The sequence below is a fragment of the Vicugna pacos genome, chromosome 8, assembly GCF_048564905.1.
Source record: "Vicugna pacos chromosome 8, VicPac4, whole genome shotgun sequence".
Taxonomy (NCBI): Eukaryota; Metazoa; Chordata; class Mammalia; order Artiodactyla; family Camelidae; genus Vicugna; species Vicugna pacos.
Window position 1 is genome coordinate 33,345,955 of NC_132994.1, and position 25,718 is coordinate 33,371,672.

Sequence of the window (25,718 nt, forward strand, 5' to 3'; positions counted from 1 at the left end):
GCAATTACAAACCAACCTTAAAGGATGGCAATCAACATCTGTAGCTTAAAAAAACCTACACGCACTAGAATAATAATGGATTAGGTATCTCATTTTAACTGACCAAAGTCTGATTTCTTTAAGCACAGCTCAATTTCTTTTAGGATGTGGACCCACAGTATTTTCACGGGATCATTAAACTAATGTGTATTATATAAAAATACTACTTACAGGATCCAAATTTAATACTTCATAAGGATTGTATTCTTGATATTCTCGGTCTGTTTTGGAAACTTTGTATGCAAGGAATAAGAACAAAGCCCATCCTGCAAGCAGAACTATTTTCCTGTTCAGGAAAAAGATAAGTGAAGTATAAGTAAATACAACTTTATGATTTTCCTTTAAGATTCTAAACACATTATTGCATGATAAAGGCATAAAACAATCCAAAGTAGTCTCATATCACTGTGCTATTGACTCAAATTTATAATCACTGAATTGTAAGCTGTTATAGCAAGGACAGTGTCTTTCACGTTTGAATTCTCTGGATTCTAGCAGTGCCTGGCATGTAATATTCCCTCAGTTACTATTTGCAGAATTTTAAGAAGTTAATTCAATTTATTAACCTATTAGACCCATTACATTAGATCAAAATATATTAATACAAGTATTCAGTTAATCATTTAATGTAAAAAAGAATTGCTCTTGACCTTGTAATTATATTTTTAGTAAGATAAAGCTACAAAAAATAATGGGTCAATTGTGTAAAGATAAAGAAATAGCCTTGTTTATAAGAGTAAAAATTTGGAAAAAATCTTAATGTCCATTTATAGGGAATTAATGAAACCATTTATAGGAGACTAATTAAATAATTAAATAAACCAAAATACAGCCAGACAATGGAATATTTTTAGCCAACAAAGATGTAGAAAAATGTGCGTAACAGATTATGACATAAAAGAACATATAGTTTGAAAGAAAACTAATTTCCTTTCTCTTCAATATGTTCTATTTAGTAAAAATACTTAAAAGATTGATATTACCAGTACTGGAGAGGCTAAGGAAAAAAGGAACTCTCATATACTCTACACTTTGAAGGAATATCTGGCAATAAGGGATCAAAAGCCCCAAAGTATGTAACTTTTCAACAATCAATCTACTCCACTTTAAAAAATTTAGAAGGAAATGAACTAAAATTAAGTATATAAAGTGTAAAAGGCTGGTAACAGTTATAAATAATAGCAGAAAACATGCACACACACACACATAAATGTCCACCAATAGAGTACTGAACAGATAAAGTAACAGTACATTCATAGAGAAGTATTATTTAGCCACTAAATATATTTCCTGTGGAAGATTATCTACGTTGTATTGTTCAGTTTAAAAAAGAAAAATGGCTTTCAAAGCTGTATGTATAATATAATCATATTTTTATAAATAAAAGTTTATTATAAATAAAAATATAGAAGGTAAATCATCTTAATAATGGCTATCTTTAAGTAATGAAATTGAATAATTTTTATTTTTTATACCTTTTGTATCACAATGTTACATCAAATAGGAATTATTAAGCAAAGACTTAAATGAATCACAGAAGGCCTAATCAAACAACACTGAAGTGACTTGTTTTCAAATACAGAAAAAAACATGTTTAAGTTCTCTTGGTAGGAACCTAGTTAAACATGTTTATTTGGAATGAGCTCCTAGGATCCAGTTCCAACCTACCTCCTTACCTTTATCACTCTGGTTTTTCAAACAAAATAAATCCCCGTCTCCCAAAGTTTCCTAAGTTGTTCCCACCATCATGCTTTTTGCTGTCTTGGATTTTTCTACCTAGAATTCCCATTCCCCATCTCTACATATGTAAAGCATACTCATCCTTCAAGACAACTCAAATTGTTTACCCTCCAAGAAGCAATCCTTAACCATCAAGATGATCAATGGCGAGACCATGGTTACAGTCACAAAGAAGCACAAACCGGGACTTTCCTCCTCTGACTCGTTGCAAACTCCTTGAGCACGTAGACAGGACCTTATTCAGTCTTGACTAACCTCAGAGCAACTTAAACATAAATTGCACTCAGATGCAAAGTTCTTTCCATCTGGCCAAACTAATGCTCTAAACCTTATTAAGGGCATAATACTGCAAGCTGCTCTCCACACTATCTGTATGCCCAAAGACAAAGGGGGAGCCCTACCTGGAATACTCCCACTTTCACCTGGCTATTAGGGAGAGGTAGTTAAGAACATAGGCTCTGGAACAAAACTACCTGAAGCCAAAACCCAGCCTTACCATTTAGCTTAGCCTCTTACAACTCAATTTACAACTGTTAGGGTGGGTTTGACAATTAAATGAGGTTAGGTATGTAAAGCATCTAGAAGGTGCCTCACAGATAGTAATCAAATTCACCTTAGCTATTGGCTGTTATTAGTAACTCTTACTCAAGTCTCAGCTCTCAGCTAGGACTTCACTTATTCAAGGAAGCCTCTGTCTCAAGCCAGAATTAAGGGCCCTTCCTCTGCTCTTTCATGGCGCCCCCTATCACCCTCCCTGCTTACAACCCTTACTAAACTCTATTATCGTTACTTGTTTACTTGCCAGTACTTGTACAGCATATCAGCGCCTAGCATAATACCTGACACATATATAGTAGGCACACAATAACTACTTATTGAATAATGAAAATAACTTAGTTATTTTGACTCAAATTTTGACTCAAATCCAAAGTTTGTTAATACTCTCAATATGCTAAAGAATACTTGAATATATACTTTATTTTCACACAAATTTAGTTAACTCCACATTTTGTTTTGCCAACTTTCCCAAAGATCAGAAAACAAAGATTAAGGTGAAATTGAAAACTGCTAAAGTAAAATTTTAAAGCAAACAAGGGTAGAAGAGAAAGGGAATAAAACACCTAAGACACTACACCCCATGTTAGATGTTCTACGTGTAGCATATGGCTCTCTGAGCCAAAGAATAAAGAGGTCCATGACAGAATCTCCAGGCTGATGAAAACTACCATAAACAATAAAAACCATTCTCATTTCCTGAAAGCCAAAGCAAAGGTAGAGACATGATGGATTACATCATGCTCTAGGCCCAATTTTTTAAAAGCATGGTTGATTTCTCTGAAAAGATAAGCATTTTCCCTACATATAGTTTCAGTAATTAACTTGAAATCTTGTGTTTTTTTCTCCAAATACTTTAAAAATCATTGTGGAAGCAACTTTCAGAAATTTGAGAATTACACAATGACTGCTTAATTTTGAAAGAATACTTCAAGGTTAAGTAGCAAAAAGGTTTTGATGGTTTCTGACCTTTTCTAAATTTTTACCAGTACCTACCTAAATATTCCTTATTTAAACATCCATTAAAGTAAATCACTGTACTTCCACTTAAGTAAATCACTTTACTAATCACTGAAGAGACCTTCACAGAGTTGGGTTTTTTCCTTGAAAACTGAGGTTTCAGATACTACAACATGTTGACCAAATCCCAAAAAAGAAAAGATTGGAAAGCCAAAAATATTTGTCTTGCAGCCTCATAAAAGTTTAATCTAAAACGAGAAGCAATAGCAAAGAATAAATAGTGAACGTGAAACTACTCTTGAAACCACTAATTTTGCCTTTTAGTTTTACACCACTAAAGAATTTTTAACACCAAAGCTACAAAGGAACTAAACTAGGCAAAGTAGAACCTTGCAAAGAAAACTATTTAAACCTCATTAAGTAATACACATATGTTGAAAACTATCATATTCTTTTAAACCAAGATTTAAAAATAACCAGTTCTACTTTTACTAATTTCCTCTGCTAGGTCTTGCTCTCCTATCTACTAGATAGACAGATGGAGATAGTTCACAAGATATAGTCATCCAGTAACAGCAACTTTTTTGCCCCCTATCAGTTTCATCTATCACCTCTAAATTGATGACTTAGGGTAAAGGTTCAAAGCCTAGGGGGCTCTAACCAGCATACCTCACAGCCCTGCAAAGTCAAAGATGCCTACTCCAATTAAACATGCCAATGGCCTTTTTAAGCAGCTGGGCTTGCCAAAATAAAGTGTAACTAGGTCCCCACTCCACCACTTCTTGCTTTAGGATATTGGTCAAGTGACCTTATCTTCTTAGCCTCAGTTTCCTTGTCTGAGAAAAAGCAGAAACGTCTTCCTTGAAGTTAATATAAAACTGAAGTAACATATAAAACCCTAGCACAGCACTTGGCACACAATTTGTGCTCAATAAACTTCAATTACCATGAAATGCAAAACTGACCATGTCACCTCCATGCTTTTGATAATCTTTTAAAGATTCCTCCATTAGCCTTTAAGAGAAATTCAATTCCTGACACAAGATATACAAGGTCAAGTTATGATTTCTCTTTCGCCCCTCCTCCCAAGTCAGAGTATACTCTTCTAACTTCTAAACCACTCTGTTCAGACTACTCTCAAATTTACTAATTACATCCTACCCCTCCTAAGGCTACAATTTCTTTACAGGCATATTTTATTCATCATTATACACCTATTGTATGAGATGCCTAGCAAAGAGTAAACACTAAGTATTTTTTATTGAAACCAATTACTTACTTTACTGTAGGAATAATATTTGGCTGGGGTTTTAATAACCGTAAACGATACCACATACATCTTCCATATACTTTTCTGATATTCTTTAATCGATTTTGCTCTGTCAAAAAAAGGAAGATAAGGTAATAAGTTAAACTATTTTCATAGTGAAGGCAAAACCAGAGTTAATACCACACTAACCTTCATTATCATGCTAATGTTTTTTTGGAACATGAAAGTACTGTCTACTTATAACTGAAAAACTTAAATACTGACTTGAACCCAAAATATTCAGTTACATAATCAGTAATTTCTAAGAAATTCTCTCCTCCGTTCCCTTTTGCTATAGAAGTAACAAAAAGTATAAAACAGTTGGAACATGCGGTTTATTAAGGAAGCTAAGCAGAAATGGTGGTCTTCAAACATAAAAAAATAATTATGTTGAACGAGAAAAGCCACCCAAACCCACGAGAAGTTAAAACAGGTTTATTTAAGAGTTATAACAAAAGGTATTTTAGTTCCCAGGAAAAATCTGCAATTCAGTTAAAAAGGAATTAAACTAGAGCCCAAATATCATGTATTGCTTTATTAAACTCACCACAATCACTTGATTTGAATAACTCTCCCAAGTTTAAAAAATTTTTAAGTAAGTGTGAAAATAAAAACCTACCTTTTTGTGAAGATGGCACGCAGAAAGCAAAGAAAGAAGCCCCTGCCACTTTCAAAGCTAAAGCCAAAACAAAAGCTGGGGAGGCCAAAAAGGCAGTGCTAAAAGATCTACAGCCACAAAAGAAGAGAAGATTTGCATGTTATCCACCTTCTAGTGGCCCAAGACACTCCAAAGGCAGCCCAATTATCCTTGGAAGAGCAACAAGCTTGACCATGTCATTACCCAGTTTCCCTGAGCACTGAGTTGGCCATGACGAAGACAGAAGACAGAAGACAGCAACACACTTGGGTTCACTACTGATGTCAAAGCCAACAAGCACCAGATCAAAAGGACTGTAAAGAAGATCTACAATACTGACATGGCCAAGATCAACACCTTGATCAGGCCTGATGGAGAGAAGAAGTTGTATGTTCGATTGGCTTCTAACTATGATGCTTTGGGATGTTGCCAACAAAACTGAGATCATCTAAATTTAGTCCAGCTGACTAATACTAAGTAAAAATGTTTTCATGATATTAAAAAAAACTACAAAACAAAGACCTTAAATAGATGTCCGATAAGTGAAAGATCTTTGCAAATAATAGAACACTCCAAAGCTGCCATGTAAGAAATCCAACTACCCTGTTATCATTTTTTGAGGAAAGAATCCACGTGAGAGAGCTATGTGGCAGGAGGTATCAGAACCAGGTATGGTGAAGAAGATCCATACAGGGAAAGGGGTAGTGACAGAAAAGGAGACTGGTAATATACAGGGGGACTGATTAAATACATTAATTTATTAAGGGTAACTGGCATCAGTTTTTTACTGTCAGAGAAGGAAGTTACATACATGAAAAATTAGAAAACATGAATGAACCCTGTGGTGTTGAAGGTTATCAGTATAAACTAATTAATAGCTTTTACTATAGAAATATAAATGTAGACCTACACACACACATACATATTCCCTAATTATATGAAGTGTAGGAGCAATGGCATCTCAATATCAGTGAGCATACCTAGTACCCAGATCTTAATTTCTATATAGCATTCTCCACGAACAGGAACCAGAGATCCAAGTTATTTTCCCACAAAATATTACAAAAAGGAAAGAATGATTTTACAGCGGGGGAAGTGCATTAGATTGAATAACTAACCCCTCTCCAAGATGTCCACCATATCCTAATACCCAGAACCAATGAATGTATTATCTTACATGGCAAAAGGGACTTCACAGGTGTGATTAAAGATCTGAGGTGGGAACATTATCCTGAATTATCTGGGTGGTCCCACTATAATCACAGGGGTCTTTATAAGGAAGCAGGAAAGTCAATGACAGAGAAGATAATGTGACAATTGGCAGAGGCTGGAGTATTATCATTTGAAGATGGATGGAAAGGCCACACGCCAAATAATATAGGCTGACTCTAGAAGCTGGAAAAGGCAAGGATTCTATTCTAAACCTTCCAGAAAGAATCTGTCCTGCCAACACCATGACTAAAACCCATCTTGGACTTCTGACCTCCAGAACTATAAGATAATAAATTTGTGTCATATTAAGCCACTAAGGTTATGGTTTGTTACAGCAACAACAGGAAATTAATACAGAAAATCTGGCAGAAACCATCTTAATCAGGTGATCAGTGAACATCACCAGCAAAGAGACAAAATGCAATCATGTATCATCTGGTAGAATGCAATGAGATGAACACAGAATCAGTTTTGTGAAATTGCTGTCTAAGACACATAACTTGAATCTAATTATGAGAAAACACTGGACAACAAAAATTCAGGTCCATGCTACAAAATAATTGGCCTGTAATCTTTAAAGCCAAGGTAAAACTAAAGATGGTTCAGACTGAAGGATACTAAAGAAACCTGTCAACGAAATGTTATATGTAATTCTGAAATAGATCTTTTGCTATAAAGGACATCATTGAGACAAGTGACAAAACTTGAATGGGTCTAAAAATGAAATGGTAGTAATGTTAATTTTCTGATTTTCACAGTTAAATTATGGACACTTTTGAAAATACCACTGGTGATTTTTTAATCAGTATTTCATTAAATTAAGCCTCCACCATCTCCCATTTTAAGTATAAAACCAAGGAAACATCTGATAAGGTTATAAGAACAATGCTGAAGTTACTTTATTAACTAGATGGCTTGATCTTTCCAAAGGAATGGTATTTTCCCAATATTTCTGTCCATGAGAAAGTACACATAGTTTTTACCCCTCAAAGTGTTGTACAATATGTACATGTACCTTGCATGCCTCTTTCTTCCAATCCAAAATTTACACTGTAACCTTTTAGGAAAATATTTAAGTCAATCAGTAAGTACAGCAGGGTATAGTTTACACAGTAACAGTGATATCCAACACAACTAAACATAAGTAGTACATACTCCAAAATTCTACATGTATGACCTCAAATCAAAGTAACTGTCAGAAGTTCTTCCATATATTTTTAAGACACTTAGAATAAAAAGAAACTCATTTATAAGCTTCTAGTTTACAGAATTACTAGTCTCATGGCTAGCAAAGATTACCTAATTAATATCATTAACTTATGACATAGTTTTAAAGAAATTACCCACATTTACAGAAAAGGGAAATTTCGAGGTCATAAAACAATTCTGTGATTTTAAAAGCAACATAACAACATATTATGATTACTCTCAGCAGCTGAACATGAAGTTTACATGTCCGTGGGAGTAGTCCAGGCTTGGAGGCAGGTTATTATGGTTGGGCTTCATAAGCTATATGGTGCCTCTGCTAAAACAGTCACATCCATCTGTCATGCCAGAATGATCTGCCGGTCTGAGAGTCACTCAGATCTGCTGAGTAAACTCTTAGCACCGTTTTCCTAGAAACTGAAGAGTGAAAGAATGTTAGCCAGATCTGAAGTCTTCAAACCTTAGTGCCTGCTTATCACAAAAGAACTCGAAAAATACATGTATCTTCTTGTAGAGTTTTAATTTGGCATCTAAAATTTTCATTGTTAAGTTTGAAGAGTTGCAGAAGATGTCATTCTCTGACATATGTTGATGTTGACATTTTAAAATAAAAGGGTTCCACTGCTTTTAAATTTACCAAGGAAATCTAAAAACCATAGCAATTTCATACCCACCATCATCCATTTGCAAAAATTCATGAAAAAGCTCTTCATTCCACTTCCCCCACATAATTTTATCCTAATGTAATATATTTTTATCCTGGTAAGTCATTTCTTATAATACTGACACATACTTCTTAAAATTAATTTGTTTTATTCCTTGTGACTACTTTTTCCCGACTTTTTATACTTCAAAATGTCAAGCCTTCAGAAAAGTTGGAAGAGTATTACAATGAATAATATCCTATCTAACTCCACCAACTATTAACATTTTTTGCAACTCTCTGCTTCATGTCTCATTCCTTCTTTTCTTCCCTTTCCCCTTTATTTTAGGGAAAGCTGCAGACATCAAGAGACTTCGCATCAAATGCTTTGGCACATATAGCCAAAGAACATCAGCTAAGTTTATCATAGTGATAAGTTTAATATCTATACAGTTGTATGTGTTAACATTGCTGATGCTACTTTGTGTGTGTGTGTATGTCATCAAGGCAACACAGATATTATAAATGGACACATTACTAAAATAAGAATGTTCAAAGACTTAAAACTCTAAATACTAAAACTTACTTTTTAAAATAAAAAGTACACAGGGGTGGGTACCACTCAGTGGTAGAGTGCATGCTTAGCATGCTCAAGGTCCCAGGTTCAATCCCCAGTAGCTCCACTAAAAAAAAAAAAAAAAAAAAGCCTAAATAAATAAATAAAAACTACACTTTTACCAATATGGCACATTGTTAGGTAAAACAGCTTTATCTTTTACTTTAAGTATATTTTGTCAAAACTTGCAGATTACCTCGAGTCATTCAATTTATAGAAAAAAATATGCTATGTAATGTAACTGACAAAGGCAGTTCTCATTGTTAAATCAGGCAAATCAAACTAGATCAAAAAGTCTGATTTTATTTTGCAGTTCAAATAAATATATTGATATTTTGATATTCTGAGGGTTATAAAAATCACTGTGAAATAAATTTTAGAACATACCTTGCAATATAGATACATCAGTTTTCTAGCTACCCAGTCTCTAGGCAGCTAGTCAAGACTATCACCTCAGTGTGATACTGGCTCCCTCACTGATAGGACAATTTTGTTTTATTAATTTTAGAAAAAAATAGGAAAATACATTTTACTTTAATAGTGCAGGTAGTTCCCGAAATGCTTCAAAAAAGGAAAAGTATGAGAATGATAATTTGCAAGTGAAAAACTGGTGGGAATCACTGCTCTAAACCATCAAAACTACAGCTTACCTAACCATCTCAAAACAGACTAAGAGGAACTAAGACTTCTGTTATGCTCTTAACTTGAATCTAAATATTTGGCCATGATGTGTCATTGTCAAGGCCAGGTCAGAACCGCTTGGATTAGATAGGAACTTGACTAAACACTACTCACCATCACCACCACACATTGCACATAATCACAGATTACCGAAATTGGAAGGGTTCCAGAAACTTGGGTTCAGTTGCCACCTACCCCATATGCATACTTTTGCAATGAAGAAGGAAACCCAGAAGGCAACTGAAAATGTTTGGATCAGAGCAGAACCACCATACTGATCAAGAACTATTCAGCAGGCCCCTGACTAGACAGCAGCATACAACTGTATCACATGCTCACCCACCTAAATTTTATTTTCCCTTTATAGTACTGAAACAAGCACTATAGAGTACGGTTTTTCAGCTTCAGCACTATTGACATTTTGGACTAGGTAATTCTGGAGAGCTGTCCTGTGCATTAGAGGATGTTTGGCAGTATTATGATCTCTTTCCACTAGATGCCAAAAGCACCTCCCCACAAGAGACAATATTAAACACATACACACCCCAAATCACATGGCTATAGAAGGGTCACGGAAAGCAAGTTGAACGATACAGCCTGAAGATTAGGGACACAGGGAGAAGAAAGGGAAGGTTGGGAGAATAAACAGGGGTAGTAAGGCAACAATTATCTTTTTCCATTCCCCTACAAGCAACCTTCAGGCAAAAAAAAATCACTATATATTTGAGCACTTACAAACACCTGGGGGGGTGGAGGCGGGTGGCAGTTCGGGTGCTTGATTATTTTAAAAGACCGAAAAGCCAAAGAAACAAAAAAAGCTGGGGGAAGACAGCCCACAACAATTTCAATTAATGGTAGTTTGGCATAGAGGTCACCTGAAGGCAAAAATTAAAATTTTAGATATTCATAATTATCCCTGATCTCAAATTACAAGTGTTAGCTGCCATTGTGTGCAATCTTTGTAAAGACCACTTTAAAAATACAGTAGGTGGCTACATGATGGAGATTAAAAATATACACCTACAGGATGATAAAACGTCTAATGTTATATAATGTTGCACTTGTGACTTGGAATAAAATTTCCATTGATGGTCATGTTCAGAACCTGAAAGTCCCAAATGAAGATGAAACAAATTCTGAAAACCTGTAAGATGACTTAAAAAATAGCTCTGGTGATCATAAAGACACTGAGGTTGAATACATGAGGAGTTTAAAAATAACTGTTTCCTGAAATGTAAGGGGCTAAAACTGTATTTTTTTAAATGTTATATTTTATAGCCAAGACATGGAAGCAAACTAAATGTCCCTCAACAGATAAATGGATAAAGAAAATGTGCTGTGTGTATACACACACACACACACACACACACACACACACAATGGAAAATTAAAAAAGGAATGAAATAACGTCATTGGCTACAACATGGATGAACCTAGACCTAGAGATCATCATACTAAGTGAAGTCAGTCAGTCAGAGAAAGACAAATATCACATGGTATCACTTACACGTGGAATGTAAAAAAATGACACAAACAAACTTCTTTACAAAACAGAAAGAGACTCACAGACATAGAAAACAACTTATGGTTACCAGAGGGGGAAGGGGGAGGGAGGGATAAACTGGAAGTTGGGGATTGGTAGATACAAACTACTATGTATAGAATAGATAAACAACAAGGTCCTACTGCACAGCACAGGGAACTATATTCAATGGCTTATAGTAACCTGTAATGAAAAAGAGTATGTATACATACATATGTATAACTGAATCACTATGCTGTACACCAGAAACTACTACAACATTGTAAACCAAGTATACTTCAATAAAAATAAAGCACTCTATTTTATATGATTTTTAAATATGCAACTAAAATGTATAAATTAAACATTTTAAGTAGGTATGACTTCATCCTTAAAAGGATATATACTTGAGCTGGCAAAAAATTTTTTCACCTCATTAAGAAATAGGGAACTTTGTCAACTTTTCTGCTTAGAAACTTTCAGTAGCTTCCCACTGCACCTAAAATAAAGTCCAAGCTTCGTACCTGGCTGACAGACATGATCTGCACCCCGGCTCCCCCTATGACTTTATCCCTGATTCTTCTCACCTGTCACACTCCTGCCATGCTGATCTTCTCTCTTCCTGAAAGAGGCCCAACTCTTTCTTGCCTTAAAGACTTTGTACACAACTGTTTCCTCGGTCTGAAATAAACTTTTCCATTCCACACAGATCTTTGGATGGCTGGCTCTCTTTTGTCACTCAGCTTGAAAAAATGTTCTCAGGAAGACTTTCTCTGAATACTCTACTTTTCTACACGGTATTTATCACTATCTGATATTTTTTATTATTTATATGTAGTATGTCAATTGTCTCCCCTATACTAGGAATATAAGCTTCAAGAGAGGGATCCTATCTATATTGTTCACTCCTATATTCCACTGCCTAACACAATGCCTGGCCAATAGTAGATATTAATAAATATTTATTGAATGTTTGAATGATCTCATTTAGACTTCCCAACCACCCTGGGGGTATGTATCTATGTATGTATGAATGATTATACTTTAAAAACAAAACAAAAAAACCAAACCAAACCAAACAAACAAAAAAACTGAGGCTCAGAGAGGTTAAGTAACTTGCTCAAAGTTACGGATGCTACCAAAGAAATCACAACCACTAAAAAACAAAGATGGGACTTGTGCTCAGGTTTAAATTCACATGCACTTCATCATTTTATTTTAAACACCTTTCCTATCAAAGAATAGCTAGACCGCTGTGACAATTGACAAAAGTAGCTAAAATATATTGTACCCTTATTCTGATTAACTTATTAACCAGAATTCACTACATCTCCTAAGCAGAAAGCATTATATGAAGAAATTCAAGTCAAAAAATTTAAGAACAAGGAGTAGACAACTGATTAGATAATAACTCTAAAAAAAAGTCTGGTGAAATAGAAGTTCACAGACAAAAAGAGTATTACAAATAAAACTGCTGAAAGGACTTCAGCACTAAAGAATGTGAATGAGGCAAGCCAATAGAACACATAAATTTGGGGGGAGAGATGACAAACCAGTTTTTCGTTTGTTTGTTTTAGCTCAATCTGCTACAGAAGTGTCAAGATCCAAAAGAAAAGCAAACATCCATCCTTCATATCTGTAGAACACAGGGGTTTTTATGAGCAATTGTCTCTCAGCCAGAAGATAACAGTAAGGAAAGAAGGGGAGTCTCAGTTGTAGAAATGATTCATTCCAAGTTACATTTCTCAGACTAAACTAGAAGTCCAAGACAGTTGAGAATCCTAAACAAATTAAGAGTGTGCTCCAATACGTCTCTGAGAAGGATGCTATGTCTCCTTAGCATACTCTCAAACATGACCTGAAATCCTACCAAAGGGTCCTCTCTACCCTGCCACCTCGTCAGCCAACACATCTACCCTGTTAGCTACTTTACTCTTCATCCAATCCTCTACCATGATAAGCCATAGCCCAAGTCAAAGGTTAATTACTTTTAAGATAAAACAAGAGAAAAAGAAATAGAGAAACTCAAATACTGTTAAAATAAAGAAATACTAGCTTTAAAAAAAGAAGGCAACTTAAAATACTTAAAAGGATGTTAAGCCCCACTGGGACCTTAAACACCACATACCCTAAAGTAAAGACAATTCACTGAGCTGAAAAAGCCTGTAGTCACAAGGTACAGAGAAGGTCTTCCTTAAGATCGCAGCCAATCTAGCCAGAGATTGTTTAAATAAGCTTTTGGATGTTAATAACAAATTTATACAGAATACTCAGCATATACATAAGAGCAGAAGGAAGAAAATATTCACCACTCCAACACCCAGACAATAATCACTAATAACATTTTAATATGTTTCCTTTGTAGGCCCGTTAGGAGAGTATTTGGGAAGGAAGAAAGAAAGGAGAGTTGGCAAGGTTAAGGGTACATACTCAGGAAAGACATCTCTGTGAACAAGTAAGTTTCAGCAACTAATTTCTAGTGGTGATGTGTTTCCCTCAATTAGAGGGCGGTGGGACTGCCTCAATCAAGGCCCTCAAGGACACTTCTGCAGTTATGATGACATCTACTACTTCTCCCCAATGCAGCAGATGCCCAAGAGATAGTTTCTTAGACAGGAGAACAAACAGGACACACAAAAACTAATTTAAGTGTAGCACTCTATAATGTACCAGTGTACAAACTGAAAGACACAATCGCATAAAGCTGAAGTTTGTGTTAAAATCACATTACCTGTAATTTTTTACTTTTTAATTTCTAAATACCTCACATAATTAGAAATTCACTGTAAACATCATTTAATGACTACAAATAACCAGATGAACTGACACCATAATATACCTACCATCCTACAATTAGATATATAAACTGTTTCTAATTTTTTGGTATAATAGGCATCTAAATAGGGTGTTCTGAGACTCAATTTCCAACATGGGGATGGGGAAGTTCCCCACACCTCTAATGAGTAATTCTTGGAATACCAGCTAAACGGTCAGAAAATTCAACTCAATTCTAACACTTCCTACCCCTATCTACCTAGAGATAGCATCAGATTCCACAGGTTGAGGGCTCAGTCTCACAAGGCCACATACCCATGGCCCCCTACTTTAGACACCAATCATAAGCCATGGTTACAGACTGGGGGTTCCAATGACCTCTTCCTTTGGTTCAATTAATTTGCTAAAGTGGCTCACAAAAACTCAGAGAAAGATTTTACTTACTGGATCACCAGTTTATTAAAAAAGGATGTAACTCAGGAGTAGCCAGATGGAAGAGATGCATAGAGTAAGGTATGGGGAAAGGGCGAGGAACTTCCATGCCCTCTCTGGGTGCACCACTCTCCCAAAATCTCCACATGTTCAACAACCCAGACGCTCTATGAACTCATCCTTTTGGGGTTCTATAGAGGCTTCATATCATAGGCAGGGTTGATTAAGTCATTGGTTATTGGCATTTGAGCTCAATCTCCAGCCTCAGAGGTCAGGGGATAGGACTGAAAAGTTCCAATCTTCTAATCAGATGGTTCTCCTGGTGACCAGCAGAATCTTTCTTTAGGTGCTTCCAAAAGTCACCTCATTTATATAACAAAAGACATCTTCATCACTCTCAGCACTTGGGAAATTCCAAGGGTTTTGAAAGCTGTGACCAGGAACTATGGATAAAGACCAAATATATATAAGAAATACATATTTGATCATGACCAAATATATATTTCTTGTAAGTCACAATATCACAGTATCTTTCTTTGGTCCTATAAGTATTTACAACTATATCCCTGGAGATTGTCATTCTAAGTGAAGCAAGTCAGAAAGAGAAAGAAAAATATCACATGATATTGCTCATATATGAAATCTAAAAAAAAAAAAAGAGAGACACTCAAATGAACTTATCTGCAAAACAGAAACAGACTCATACACATAGAGTACAAACTTATGGTTTCCAAGGGGTAAAAGGGGTGGAAAGGGATAAATTGGAAATTTGAAATTTGCACCTCTTAGCAAGTGATGGAAATGTTAGCTATCTCAATTGTGGTGGTTGTTTCATTGGTGTAGACATTTATCCTAATTCATCAAATTGTTCATCTGAAATTGTTCATGTGTAGTTTATTGTACAGGAATCATACTATAATAAAGGTGGAAAGAAGGAAGGAAGAAAGGAAGAAAAGAGAAAGAAAAGAAAAGAAAAGAAACGAAAAGAAAAGAAAAGAAAAGAAAAGAAAGCAAGCAAGTGGAAGAGAGGGAGGGAGGGAGGGAGGGAGGAAGGAAGGAAGGAAGGAAGGAAGAAAGGAAGGAAGGAAGGAAGGAAGAAAGGAAGGAAGGAAGGAAGAGAGGAAGAGAGAAAGAGAGAAAGAAAGAAAGAAAGAACGAACGAACAATATCCTTAGAAAAGTGTCCCAGAAGTGGAACTGCTAAATTTAAAATTTTTAACATTTTTAAAGCTCCCTTCTAATAAAGGAAGTAGGACTACACATTCTCTTCAGCAGTTTGCATGACTGGCACCACCGGTCTTCAGCAGCCAGTATGAAAGTCAATTTTTACTCATGTGTACTCAGACTCTTGGGGGCAGAGATTGTTATCCTATATATAAATAATCATTCCTCCCCTTTTCAGTTGCCAAGAATACAGTAGGCACTATATAAATATTTGTATAGAATTGTATAGAATGTAGAAAACTCCTTTATAAAACAAATATTGGTAAGTACCTACTATGTGCCCAGATGTTTCTGAACACTGAAGATACAGCAGAAAACAAAACAAAAACCCGTGCTCTCACAGACCATACGTTCTAGCAGAAGAGAACAAAAAAAATTAAGTAAATTACATAGCATATTAGAAGATAAGTGTTATGGAGAGAAATAAAACAGAAAGGGAAGAGCTTCCTTGGAGGTAGAAAAAAACTTAATTTTAAATAAGGTGCTCAAAGAAGGCATGACTGAGAAGATGGTACTTGAGCAAGGACACAAAGGAGATGAGGGAGGTAGTAACATAGCTCCCTAGAGGAAAATCATTCCAGGCATAGGAAACAAAAACTATAAAGGTCCAAAAGAAAGAGTATTCCTCATGTGATCTAAGAACAGCAGAGAGGACAGTCTGACTTAAATGGAAAGAGCAAGAAGGAAAATGAAGTCAAAAAGATCATGGACTTCACAGGCCACTCTAATGACTCTAGCTTCTATTGTGATTGAGATGGGAGTGCGTTAAAGGGTTCTGAGTGGAAGAGTAACAAGGGCTGGCTTCAGTTCTAAAAGGTTCACTCTGCTACCATTTTGAGAACATATTGCAAGGAACAAGGGTAAAAGCAAGGAGACTAGTTAGGAGCTAATGATAATCCAGGCAATAAGCCAGGACAGCAGTAGTGGTGCAAATGGTTAGACTAGATATTATTTGAAGGTAAAGCCAACAGTACATGCTAACAGTCTGAAAGTGGCCTATGAGACAGAGTTGAGCCAAGAATAACTAACTCCAAGACTTCTTGCCTGAACAGCTGAAGAACAGATGTGATTAACTGAGATGGAGAAGATTATGGGTCAAGAAGACTGAGAGAGGGGAGACAGAAATCACATCAGTTTTGTGCATATTAAGATGCCTATTAGATACTGAAATGTAGACTTGGCACTTATATATACCCGGGTCTGGAGTTTAAGGAAAAAGTTCTAGACTGAAAATATAAGTGTGATGAGTCACACAGATGATATTTAAAGCCATGAGACTGGATGAGAACACCAAAGGAGTAAGTGTGGATAGAAAAGAAGTCAAAAACTTGGCCCTGAGGTATTCTAATACTAAGAAGTTCTCACCAGTAAACTATGTTCAATAAGTTATCCCATAAAAATAGATACTATGCATATATCTACAGCCAACTGATTTTTGACAAGGCTTTCCATTCAATGGAAAATGAATAGTCTCTTCAACAAATAGTATACGGACAATTGGATTTCCATGTGGAAAAGAATGAAGCTGGACCCCTACCTCACATCATATACAAAAACAAATCAAAGACCAAAATGTAAGAACTAAAACCATAATTCTCTTACAAGAAAACAAAGAGGTAAATTTTCACGACCTTTGATTTGCCAGTGGATTCTTAGACATGAGCCAATGGATTCTCAGACATGACAACAAAAACATTAGCATAGAAGAAAAAACAGATAAACTGGACTTCATCAAAATTAAAAACTTTTGTGCATCAAAGGATATAACCAAGAAAGTGAAAAGACAATCTATAGAATCAGAGAAAATATCTGCAAACCATACATCTAACTAGCAATTCATCTGGAATATATGAACTCCTACAACTCAACAAGAAAAAGATAAGGAACTCAGTTTAAAAAATGGGCAAAGGATTTGAATGGACATTTCTCAAAAAAAGATATACAAATGGCCAGTAAGTGCATAAAAATATGTTCAACCACATTAGCCATTAAGGAAACGCAAATCAAAACCATAATGAAATACCACTTCACACCTACTGTGATGGCTTTAATTTTTTTTAATGGAAATTAAGAGTTGAAGAGGATGTACAAAATTGTAACCCATACAAACACAAACTGCTGTAAGAATGTAAAATAGTGCAGCCACTGTGGAAAACAGTTTGGCAAGCTCCTCAAAAAGCTAAGTGGAACTACCCTATGACCCAGGAACTTCACCCTAAGAATACACCCAAAAGAATTGAAAATAAGAATCCAAAAAGACATCTGTATGCCAATTTTCACTGCAGCATTATTCACAATAGATAAAGTATAGAAATAACCCACATGTTCATCAACAGATGAGTGGATAAAAATGTGATATATCCTTACAAGGAAATATTATTCAGCCATAAAAAGAATGAAGTTCTGATACATGCTACAACACGGATAAATCCAGAAAACATTATCCTAAATGAAATAAGTTAAACACAAAAGGAAAAATATTGTATGATCTCACTTACATGAAATATCTAGAAAAGGCAGATTTACAGAGACAAGAAGTAGCTTAGAGTTTACCAGAGGCTGGAGGAAAGAGAGAATAAGGAGTTACTGCTTAATAGGTATAGAGTTTATTTGGGGTGATGAAAAATTTGGGAAATAGTGGTGATGGTTGCACAACATTGTGAACATAATTAACGCTAATGAACTGTACATTTAAAATGGTTAAAACTACAAGTGTTTTAAATATATATAACCACAATAAAAATTTAAAAAGAAAAGTAATATATCAAGTAATATCTCAAGTATGTCCCTTACCTTCGTATTGCCACCACCACTGCTCAGGCCCATATTATTTCTGGTCTGCTTCTCAATCTCTGCACTTTCTCATTCTATGAGATGTTATTGCATTAACTTGTATACAGCACAGTTACAAAGATATATTCTAAAATACTCAAAATGGCATACTAATAACCAAATCACATACGAACTCTTCAGCTGGACAAGTTTCTCCTCACATGACTTAAATCAAAATTTCTGGCCTTTTCTTACACTTTATCACTCTGTGAACTCTGCTGCAACTGATTTCACTTGTACTTTGGACATGTTTCATGCTTTCCATCTCTACTTTTGCTCATGTGATTTCTTCTTTGCACCTTCCCCCGCCCCATTCCATCCATTAAATCTTTTTCATCCTTTAACAGTCCAGTCAAAATCAACCTACTCTAAAGAAACTTTCCAGATCTCCAGATAACCCCGTATCACCCCATCTAGCAAACACTTTTACCCAGCTAACTTCCACAGCACTTGTTTTCACTTCTCTTACATTTCCCAGATTATAAATTCTATCAAAAAAGACTACATTATATTTACACTGCCTTCATCTTTGTATTGTCTGCTGCTCCTAGTACAGACAAACAGTGAATGCTCAGAAAATAACTACTAGATTTAACAGGCAAAACTCTAAAGCAAAAAGACCTGCAATCTACATGAGAAAATTCCTTCATCCATAAAAACATAATTCCAAAATGAAAGGAACATTTTATGCTACTGGACCAATTCTGTGTTCACTTGCCTGCCACAAAGCAAAGCCAATTTACTGACACTGGGTTGTGAAGGAAAGTAATGTTCATTGCAGGCACCAAGCAAGGAGTACAGGCAGCTCATGCTCAAAAGACAGGAATTCCTCAATGGTTTTCAGGGAAACGTTTTTTTAAAGGCAACACTTGGTGGTGACAGCTACAGGATGCATGACTTTCTTCTGATCGGTTGGTAGTGAGGTAACAGAGTGGTGTTTCCAGAATCTCAATCATTAACCTTCTGGTTCCAACCAGTCTGGGATCCTCTTGCTTGGGGGGGAGTGGGGGACCCTTAGTTCCCTTCACTGTATATATAGCAAAGGAAACTATATTCAATACCTTTAAGGAAAAAGAACATGAAAATGAATATATATATGTTTTTATATATATATATATACATACACACACACACACACACATATGTAACTGAACATTATGCTGTACACCAGAAACTGACACATTGTAACTGACTATACTTCAATACAATTAAAAAAATTTTTTTCTTTTAAGAGATCCTTCAGATCGTTCTGTATATCCCCTGAGCAGGAACTAGGACTGGTTTTATCCCTGAACTATTGTCATTAGTTTTCTCGTTGAATTGCTTTTCCTTTGTTTCTACATTCCCTCACTTCCCTACTGCCTATGCCTGCTCTTTGGAACTCAGGAAAGGCCTAGGAGACTAAAGCCTTTTTCTACAAACAAGAAATGGAGGGCACAGAAGGGCTTCTGTAACCAGGAGGGTCCTGCAGGGTCCTGCTCAGTTTCAATCCTTGTTTTCTTTGATATGCCTCAGTCTTGAGGGGAACAAGTGTGGGACAAGAAAGGGAATAAAGTTTTGGGTAGACAGGTTAATCGCAAACTCAGCAGAGAAACTTGAGTTTTAGGGGGACTTGGTTTCACTTATTAAGAAAATGAACAATAATGCCTTTCAAACAAGCAAATGTGATGGTGAGACTGTAACGACATTTCTCATGAGTAAAATCTAGTAATAGGAAACATTTTTATAAAAGGAAGTCCAAGTATAATATGGATTTATTTGTTATGACCTTCTTTATGTCTGAATAAAAACAGATGATTATGGGAATGAACATCTGAGAAAATGAAAATAAACCTATCTTTGTTTTTCAGGTTCTCCAGGATCAATCAAGAATGCAAGATGACTTTAAAATAAGAACAATTTTACATAATGCATTTACTAATCCAATGTTTGCCACCATATCTATAAAGCCTAAATGTTGTGCTATAATTCATACTGCCAAGTTCCCATCTGGTTTCCTCTACTGGTGGGACTTAAGTGTATATATGCTACATGTCTGATACCCTTTCTGTCCATACAAAAACACAGAGGGAATGACTTTACTTTAACGTGACTCAAACTACTCAAAATCTAAAATCTTAGGAAGATGCTATGTTCTAAGTTAAACATGAACATTCATGAAATACACTTCTTTGGTCACAAAGCTGGTAATTAGCCAGTTTATTCTGTCAAAAAATCCACTCAACAAGAGGTTGAGATAATCAACTCTACTGTAATTAGACATCATCTAGATAAATTAAATCAGCAGAAAAGGCAAACATTTCATTTTAAATAAAAATATTCATCCCCATCCTTCCCCTGCACTCAGTCCCCAAACTGATAAAAGTTAATATGTTATTACTGGGTCAATCACCAAACAGATTTTGGAAGAGGAAGAGAAATAAATAAAGAAGAAATGAGTGAAAATCAAAATCTGAACTCCACTCTCTCATTCCCTCCATGGTTCTTAGATTCCATGAATAACCCATGCTATCTTAGAACTCTCTTTCAAACCTGCCCATTCCCCTATATCCTGACATCTCAAAGAACAATAAGCCTCTGAAATGAACTCCTTCTCCATGCAGTTTTTCCCCACCCAGTCCCCACCACCTCCCACCGCACAGCCTTCCAAACTGTTTTCCACTCAATGCTCCACAAAAGCAAAACTGACCATGTAAATTACCTTACTTAAAAACTTCCACTGTTTACCAAGTAACTTACAGGATAAAGTATAAACTACCTAAAATGGCTGATTTGCTCCTAAATGCCAATCACCTTAAACCTTTACACTTACTGGACATCTCCATGCTTTTGCATATGGTTTCCCCTACATCTGGAATGCATTTCTCCCACTTACCTTTCAAGACCTCCTCTACATGAAACACCCAAATCCCAAAACAGAATTATTCTCTCTTTTCTCCCAGACCACTTTCTACCTGTCATTTTAATACTTACTACAACATGTTATATTAATTATAGGAGGCAATACAAGGTAGTGGCTAAAAAGAGAAGCTTTAGCGTAAGGTAGATTTGGGTCCAACACTCAATCTTCCACCCAGTAGCAATATGGCTTTACGTAAGTTGGTTACCTCCTCCAGGGCTCAACTTCCTCATTAATAAAACTAGTATAACACATGAGTCTACCTCAAAGTGCTACTGTGAGTGCATTCAGCACTAGCCATCCTTGAGGCTAGTAAACATCCAACAAAGTAGCAGAGCTCAGATGAGGATCACAACTATCTGTCTCAGACTGGGTCTCCTCCCACAAGAGAAGGGACCATGTCTAAACTCATCCCCACAGGATGAAAAAGGGGATGCACACACCAAAATGTTTAATCACTTTTGGGTGATCTGGGAAACAAAACTACAAGCAATTTTTATTCTGCTCCTTTGTGCTTTTCTGCATTGAGTACACGCAACTTATTAAGAAAAAAAGCTATACACACTTAAAAATCTGACCTGTCACCTAGAAACAGCATCTAGCAAAAAGTATTATGCTCTATAAGTATCTGAAAAAGAAGGAATTTCTAAAGTGCATTTAGTTTTATAAGCAAACATGTTTATATGCATTTATTTCTTTGCTTTTCATAATCACTTCTTGGGTAGATAGGGCAGATTATTATTATTATCCCTAGAAAATGAGGCTGAGAATTCAGAAACAACTGAGTAGGGACTAGGCTGGAACTTTAAACCAAAACTTCTAACTTTTCAAATTTAGAGTTTTCTTACTTTACAACTAAGCACTAAAAGTGGGCTTCCACATACATTCCCAAGTTAGAGAGCTGAACCACTTGTATACTGTTTGAGAGGGAGCAAGCAAACAAGAATAAAGGAATGTAACTTTTTTTAAAGTTTCATTAATCTTTTCAAACAATGGGGAAAAAATCTGAGATAAGTACCAAATAAAACTGTTCCAGAAAGTCTAAATAACCAGCAAAAACAGCAGGAGCTAACAGCCCCAACATGTGCCAGACACTGGTCTAAATGCTTTATATAAATCTAATTTATTAATCTTTAATTCTATGAAACAGATAACTACTGTCTCTATTTTACAAATGAATAAACTAAAACACAGAGAAGTTAAATAACTTGCCTAAGATAACATAGAAATCAGTAGATTTTGGTTTCAAAACCAGGCAGTTTGGAAAAGTAAGATTAAGGAGTCAAAAAGCAAACAAACAAAAACTGGGTTAAAATATGATATATTTTATCTCAATTCAAAGTCTCTTTATTCCTTAACCTATGGAAAGAATAAAAGCTCTCTCTGGCTTATTTGAATTTCTAATAATTACAAGTAGTTATTTTCTCTTCTCAAATATCATGGTAAACCTGTTAATATTAAAGTTGGTTTAACAAATATATTCAGCTTTCAACTACAAGAACTTTACAACACCACTGTATAGTAAGTGCTTCTTAGCTTTGTAAAACGGAAAGGCTAAGCAGCAAAGAGCACATATTAAAAGAAAAATACCACCTCCCAAAATGACAACTCCAGCAAAAGACCACTACCTACCTTAGCAACACTTCTCAAACCTAGCTACTATTTACAATCACATAGGGACCTTTTAAAAAAAACCAATACACAGCACACACTCCACACCAATTAAATTAGGACATCTGGTGATGGGTCTAAGTGTTTTTTAAAAACTTCCCCCAAGTGACTCTAATGAAAAGCCAGGGTTTAGAACCACTATTCTAAGGAAGTATAAACCCTTCATATTATTACTTCAAATAGAGCCTTTCTCCATAATGGTCTTAAAAAGTATTCAGTCATCTTATTCAGCCAACTTGCAAACAACCAAGAGAGTAAAATAAGCAGCAGGACCCTTCAACTACTAAAAGAGGTACTAATTATAAGCACACTTAGCCCAATAGATTAGACAGAAATCAAGACAAAACGATTCCAATAATAATGTTCTGGATAACAGAGTAACTTCAATTAACGTGTCAAATATGACAATGACCAAGTTATTTCTATTTTTCAAATCCTAGATTCTACAATCTGAAATGGCCCCATGCTTTCTGATGGACTCAAGAGCCCAACAATTCCAAAAGAGCAACACTGAAAAAACTGTCAATCTTGAAGCCCCAAATGTGTCACCTTTTTAAAAAACTAAACAGATTACTTAAAAAACTAAACGATGACTACTTAAATTGAACTTTAAGACTGTATAATTTCTGGCAAATAAAATCGTTTTATGCTTTCATACAGAAGATACCCTTGAAGTCAAGATCGACATAAGAACTTTTAAAATCAAAATTATATGCCTACATTTTTGCTTTTGGCTACTTACAGTTTCACAGGAAACTAAATAAGCTTCAAGATCAAATAACACCCTGTTGTGTTATTCAAAAATATTACAAAATTTTTCAAATTTTAGAAAGATAGTATAGTGTTTCTAACCTAACAAGCCCTTAAGGATCCAATAATTCAACAAATTAGTATCTCAACAGCAAATTATGACTACTTTTTAAGTGAGATGAATAAAGACTGTAAGTAGCCTGCTGTCAGTACAAGTCACCAAATTATTTTCCTGAAAACATTTGAAAAAACTTTCTTTTTCAGAACTTTGTATGAATCTGTAATTCAAGACTTCTCTTTGATATTCAAGACATTTTAACTGGACTTCAGAAAAATCAATATGATTAAAAAAATCCTTTTAATACCACTGTAATTATAAAGAAACAACTCGTTATTATGGTGGATACACACAAGAAGTCCAAGTGGTATCCACCAATTTTCATGATAATTAGAATAGCACTTAAGTATCCACCTTCATTTTCGTAATGCAATATGGGGCAAGACCAAAAACATCAATATGTGCACATTTACTGAGTAAGGTAAGCCTGAAGCAGAGAGCCAGAGGTAAAGAAGGGGCAAATGAACATCTAACTTCATATCTAGCAATATGGAATCCACAGAGGACCTTGAAGCTAAGCAGACCGGTTTCTATCACATTGCAAAGTTACCTAAGCTGTCTAAACTCCAGTTTCTCCATGTAAAGATGGAGGTGATAACAGTATCTTACAGTTTTAAGAGGATTAAATAAAGTAACACTTGAAGTTGATGATTTATAGTCAATATTAATTTGCTACCACTTTTCCAAAGACTAACCAAATGCTGAAGGTGCTCAAGCATGACTTGCCTACAAGACATCAGACAAACTTTATAATGCAAAATCCATCATGAAAATATGATTTTCAAATTTCAAAAATCCAGTGTGGATTAAAATGACTAATTTCTGGAATCAGGGCAGCTTCTCAAAACACAATCTAACATCAACTATACTTCAATTTTAAAAAACTTTAAAAAAACTAAATAAAAAAAAACCCCACAATCTAACCATACCTACCTACTCTCCCAATACCCTTTTGTCTTTCACACAACCAACTTGCACACTCAAATGAGTGATTAGTGAAAATAAACTACCATAGTGAAAAGTGCACTGTTGGGGGACGGTATAGCTCAGTAATAGAGGTCCTGGGTTCAATCCCCAGTACCTCCATATAAACAAACAAACAAACAAACAAACCTAATTACCTCCCCTCAAAACAAACAAACAAACAAATTTAAAAAGTGCACTCTTTTAAGTAGAAATAAAATTACCAGAGTAACCTAGGTTTTGCAGATATGGAAAGCCATTGATGTTATTAAGACTATATCACTTATATATGATCACTGTCCAAAGAACCCAGATAAATTAAATACACTCAGGAAAAGAAGGCACAACAGCCCAAAATCCAATTTTCATAAACTGTCCACTGAATAAGAAAACTGGAACTCTGGGCAGATTTTTGCATCTAATGGATAAAATTATTGTCAAACGTACAAAAAGATGGAATCTTTTGTTATTATTTATCCTAAATTCAATTTAACTTAGTTCCATTATGTATCTCAAGAATTTTACAGAGCACCGAATCACTCTTAAACCATAACAAGTTCTGAGTTGATTCAATGCTTCACTGTTAACAACTTCCCCCAGGTACATTATGTCACCCGGACAACCTAGACTCCCATCACACCCAACTTGAGACAATATATGTACTCAAGTTAGCATAGCTCTTGTGAAACAAAGCTTTTCCTAAATTTTATACTCAAAATCTGCTAGTTTCTGTTAATACTACCATACACAAGCTATTAGGGCTCTGCTGTTCCATCAGTTTTAAGAATATCACCTGCTATATGTGCAACAAATGGAGTCAAAACACTACCCAAACATAAAATGCCTTAAAAAAGAATCCATGTAATTTTGTGTCCTAATCTGATGTTGTTTAACGTGAAAACAGAAAATTTAGAACTAAAAAAAGCAAATGGACC

The 25,718-nt window shown here is 35.3% G+C and overlaps 1 protein-coding gene across 1 annotated transcript in view; it reads right to left on the bottom strand.

Annotated features, from left to right (window-relative positions):
* The window catches only part of SEC63 (SEC63 homolog, protein translocation regulator), a 58,759-nt gene that overhangs the window by 32,147 nt on the left and 894 nt on the right, over positions 1-25,718 (bottom strand). Inside the window, exons 2-3 of the mRNA XM_015240419.3 lie at positions 4,574-4,673; positions 211-325 (exon numbers count right to left, since the gene is read on the bottom strand). Coding sequence (XP_015095905.2) covers positions 211-325; positions 4,574-4,673 — 215 coding nt within the window. The remainder of the gene's footprint in view (positions 1-210; positions 326-4,573; positions 4,674-25,718) is intronic.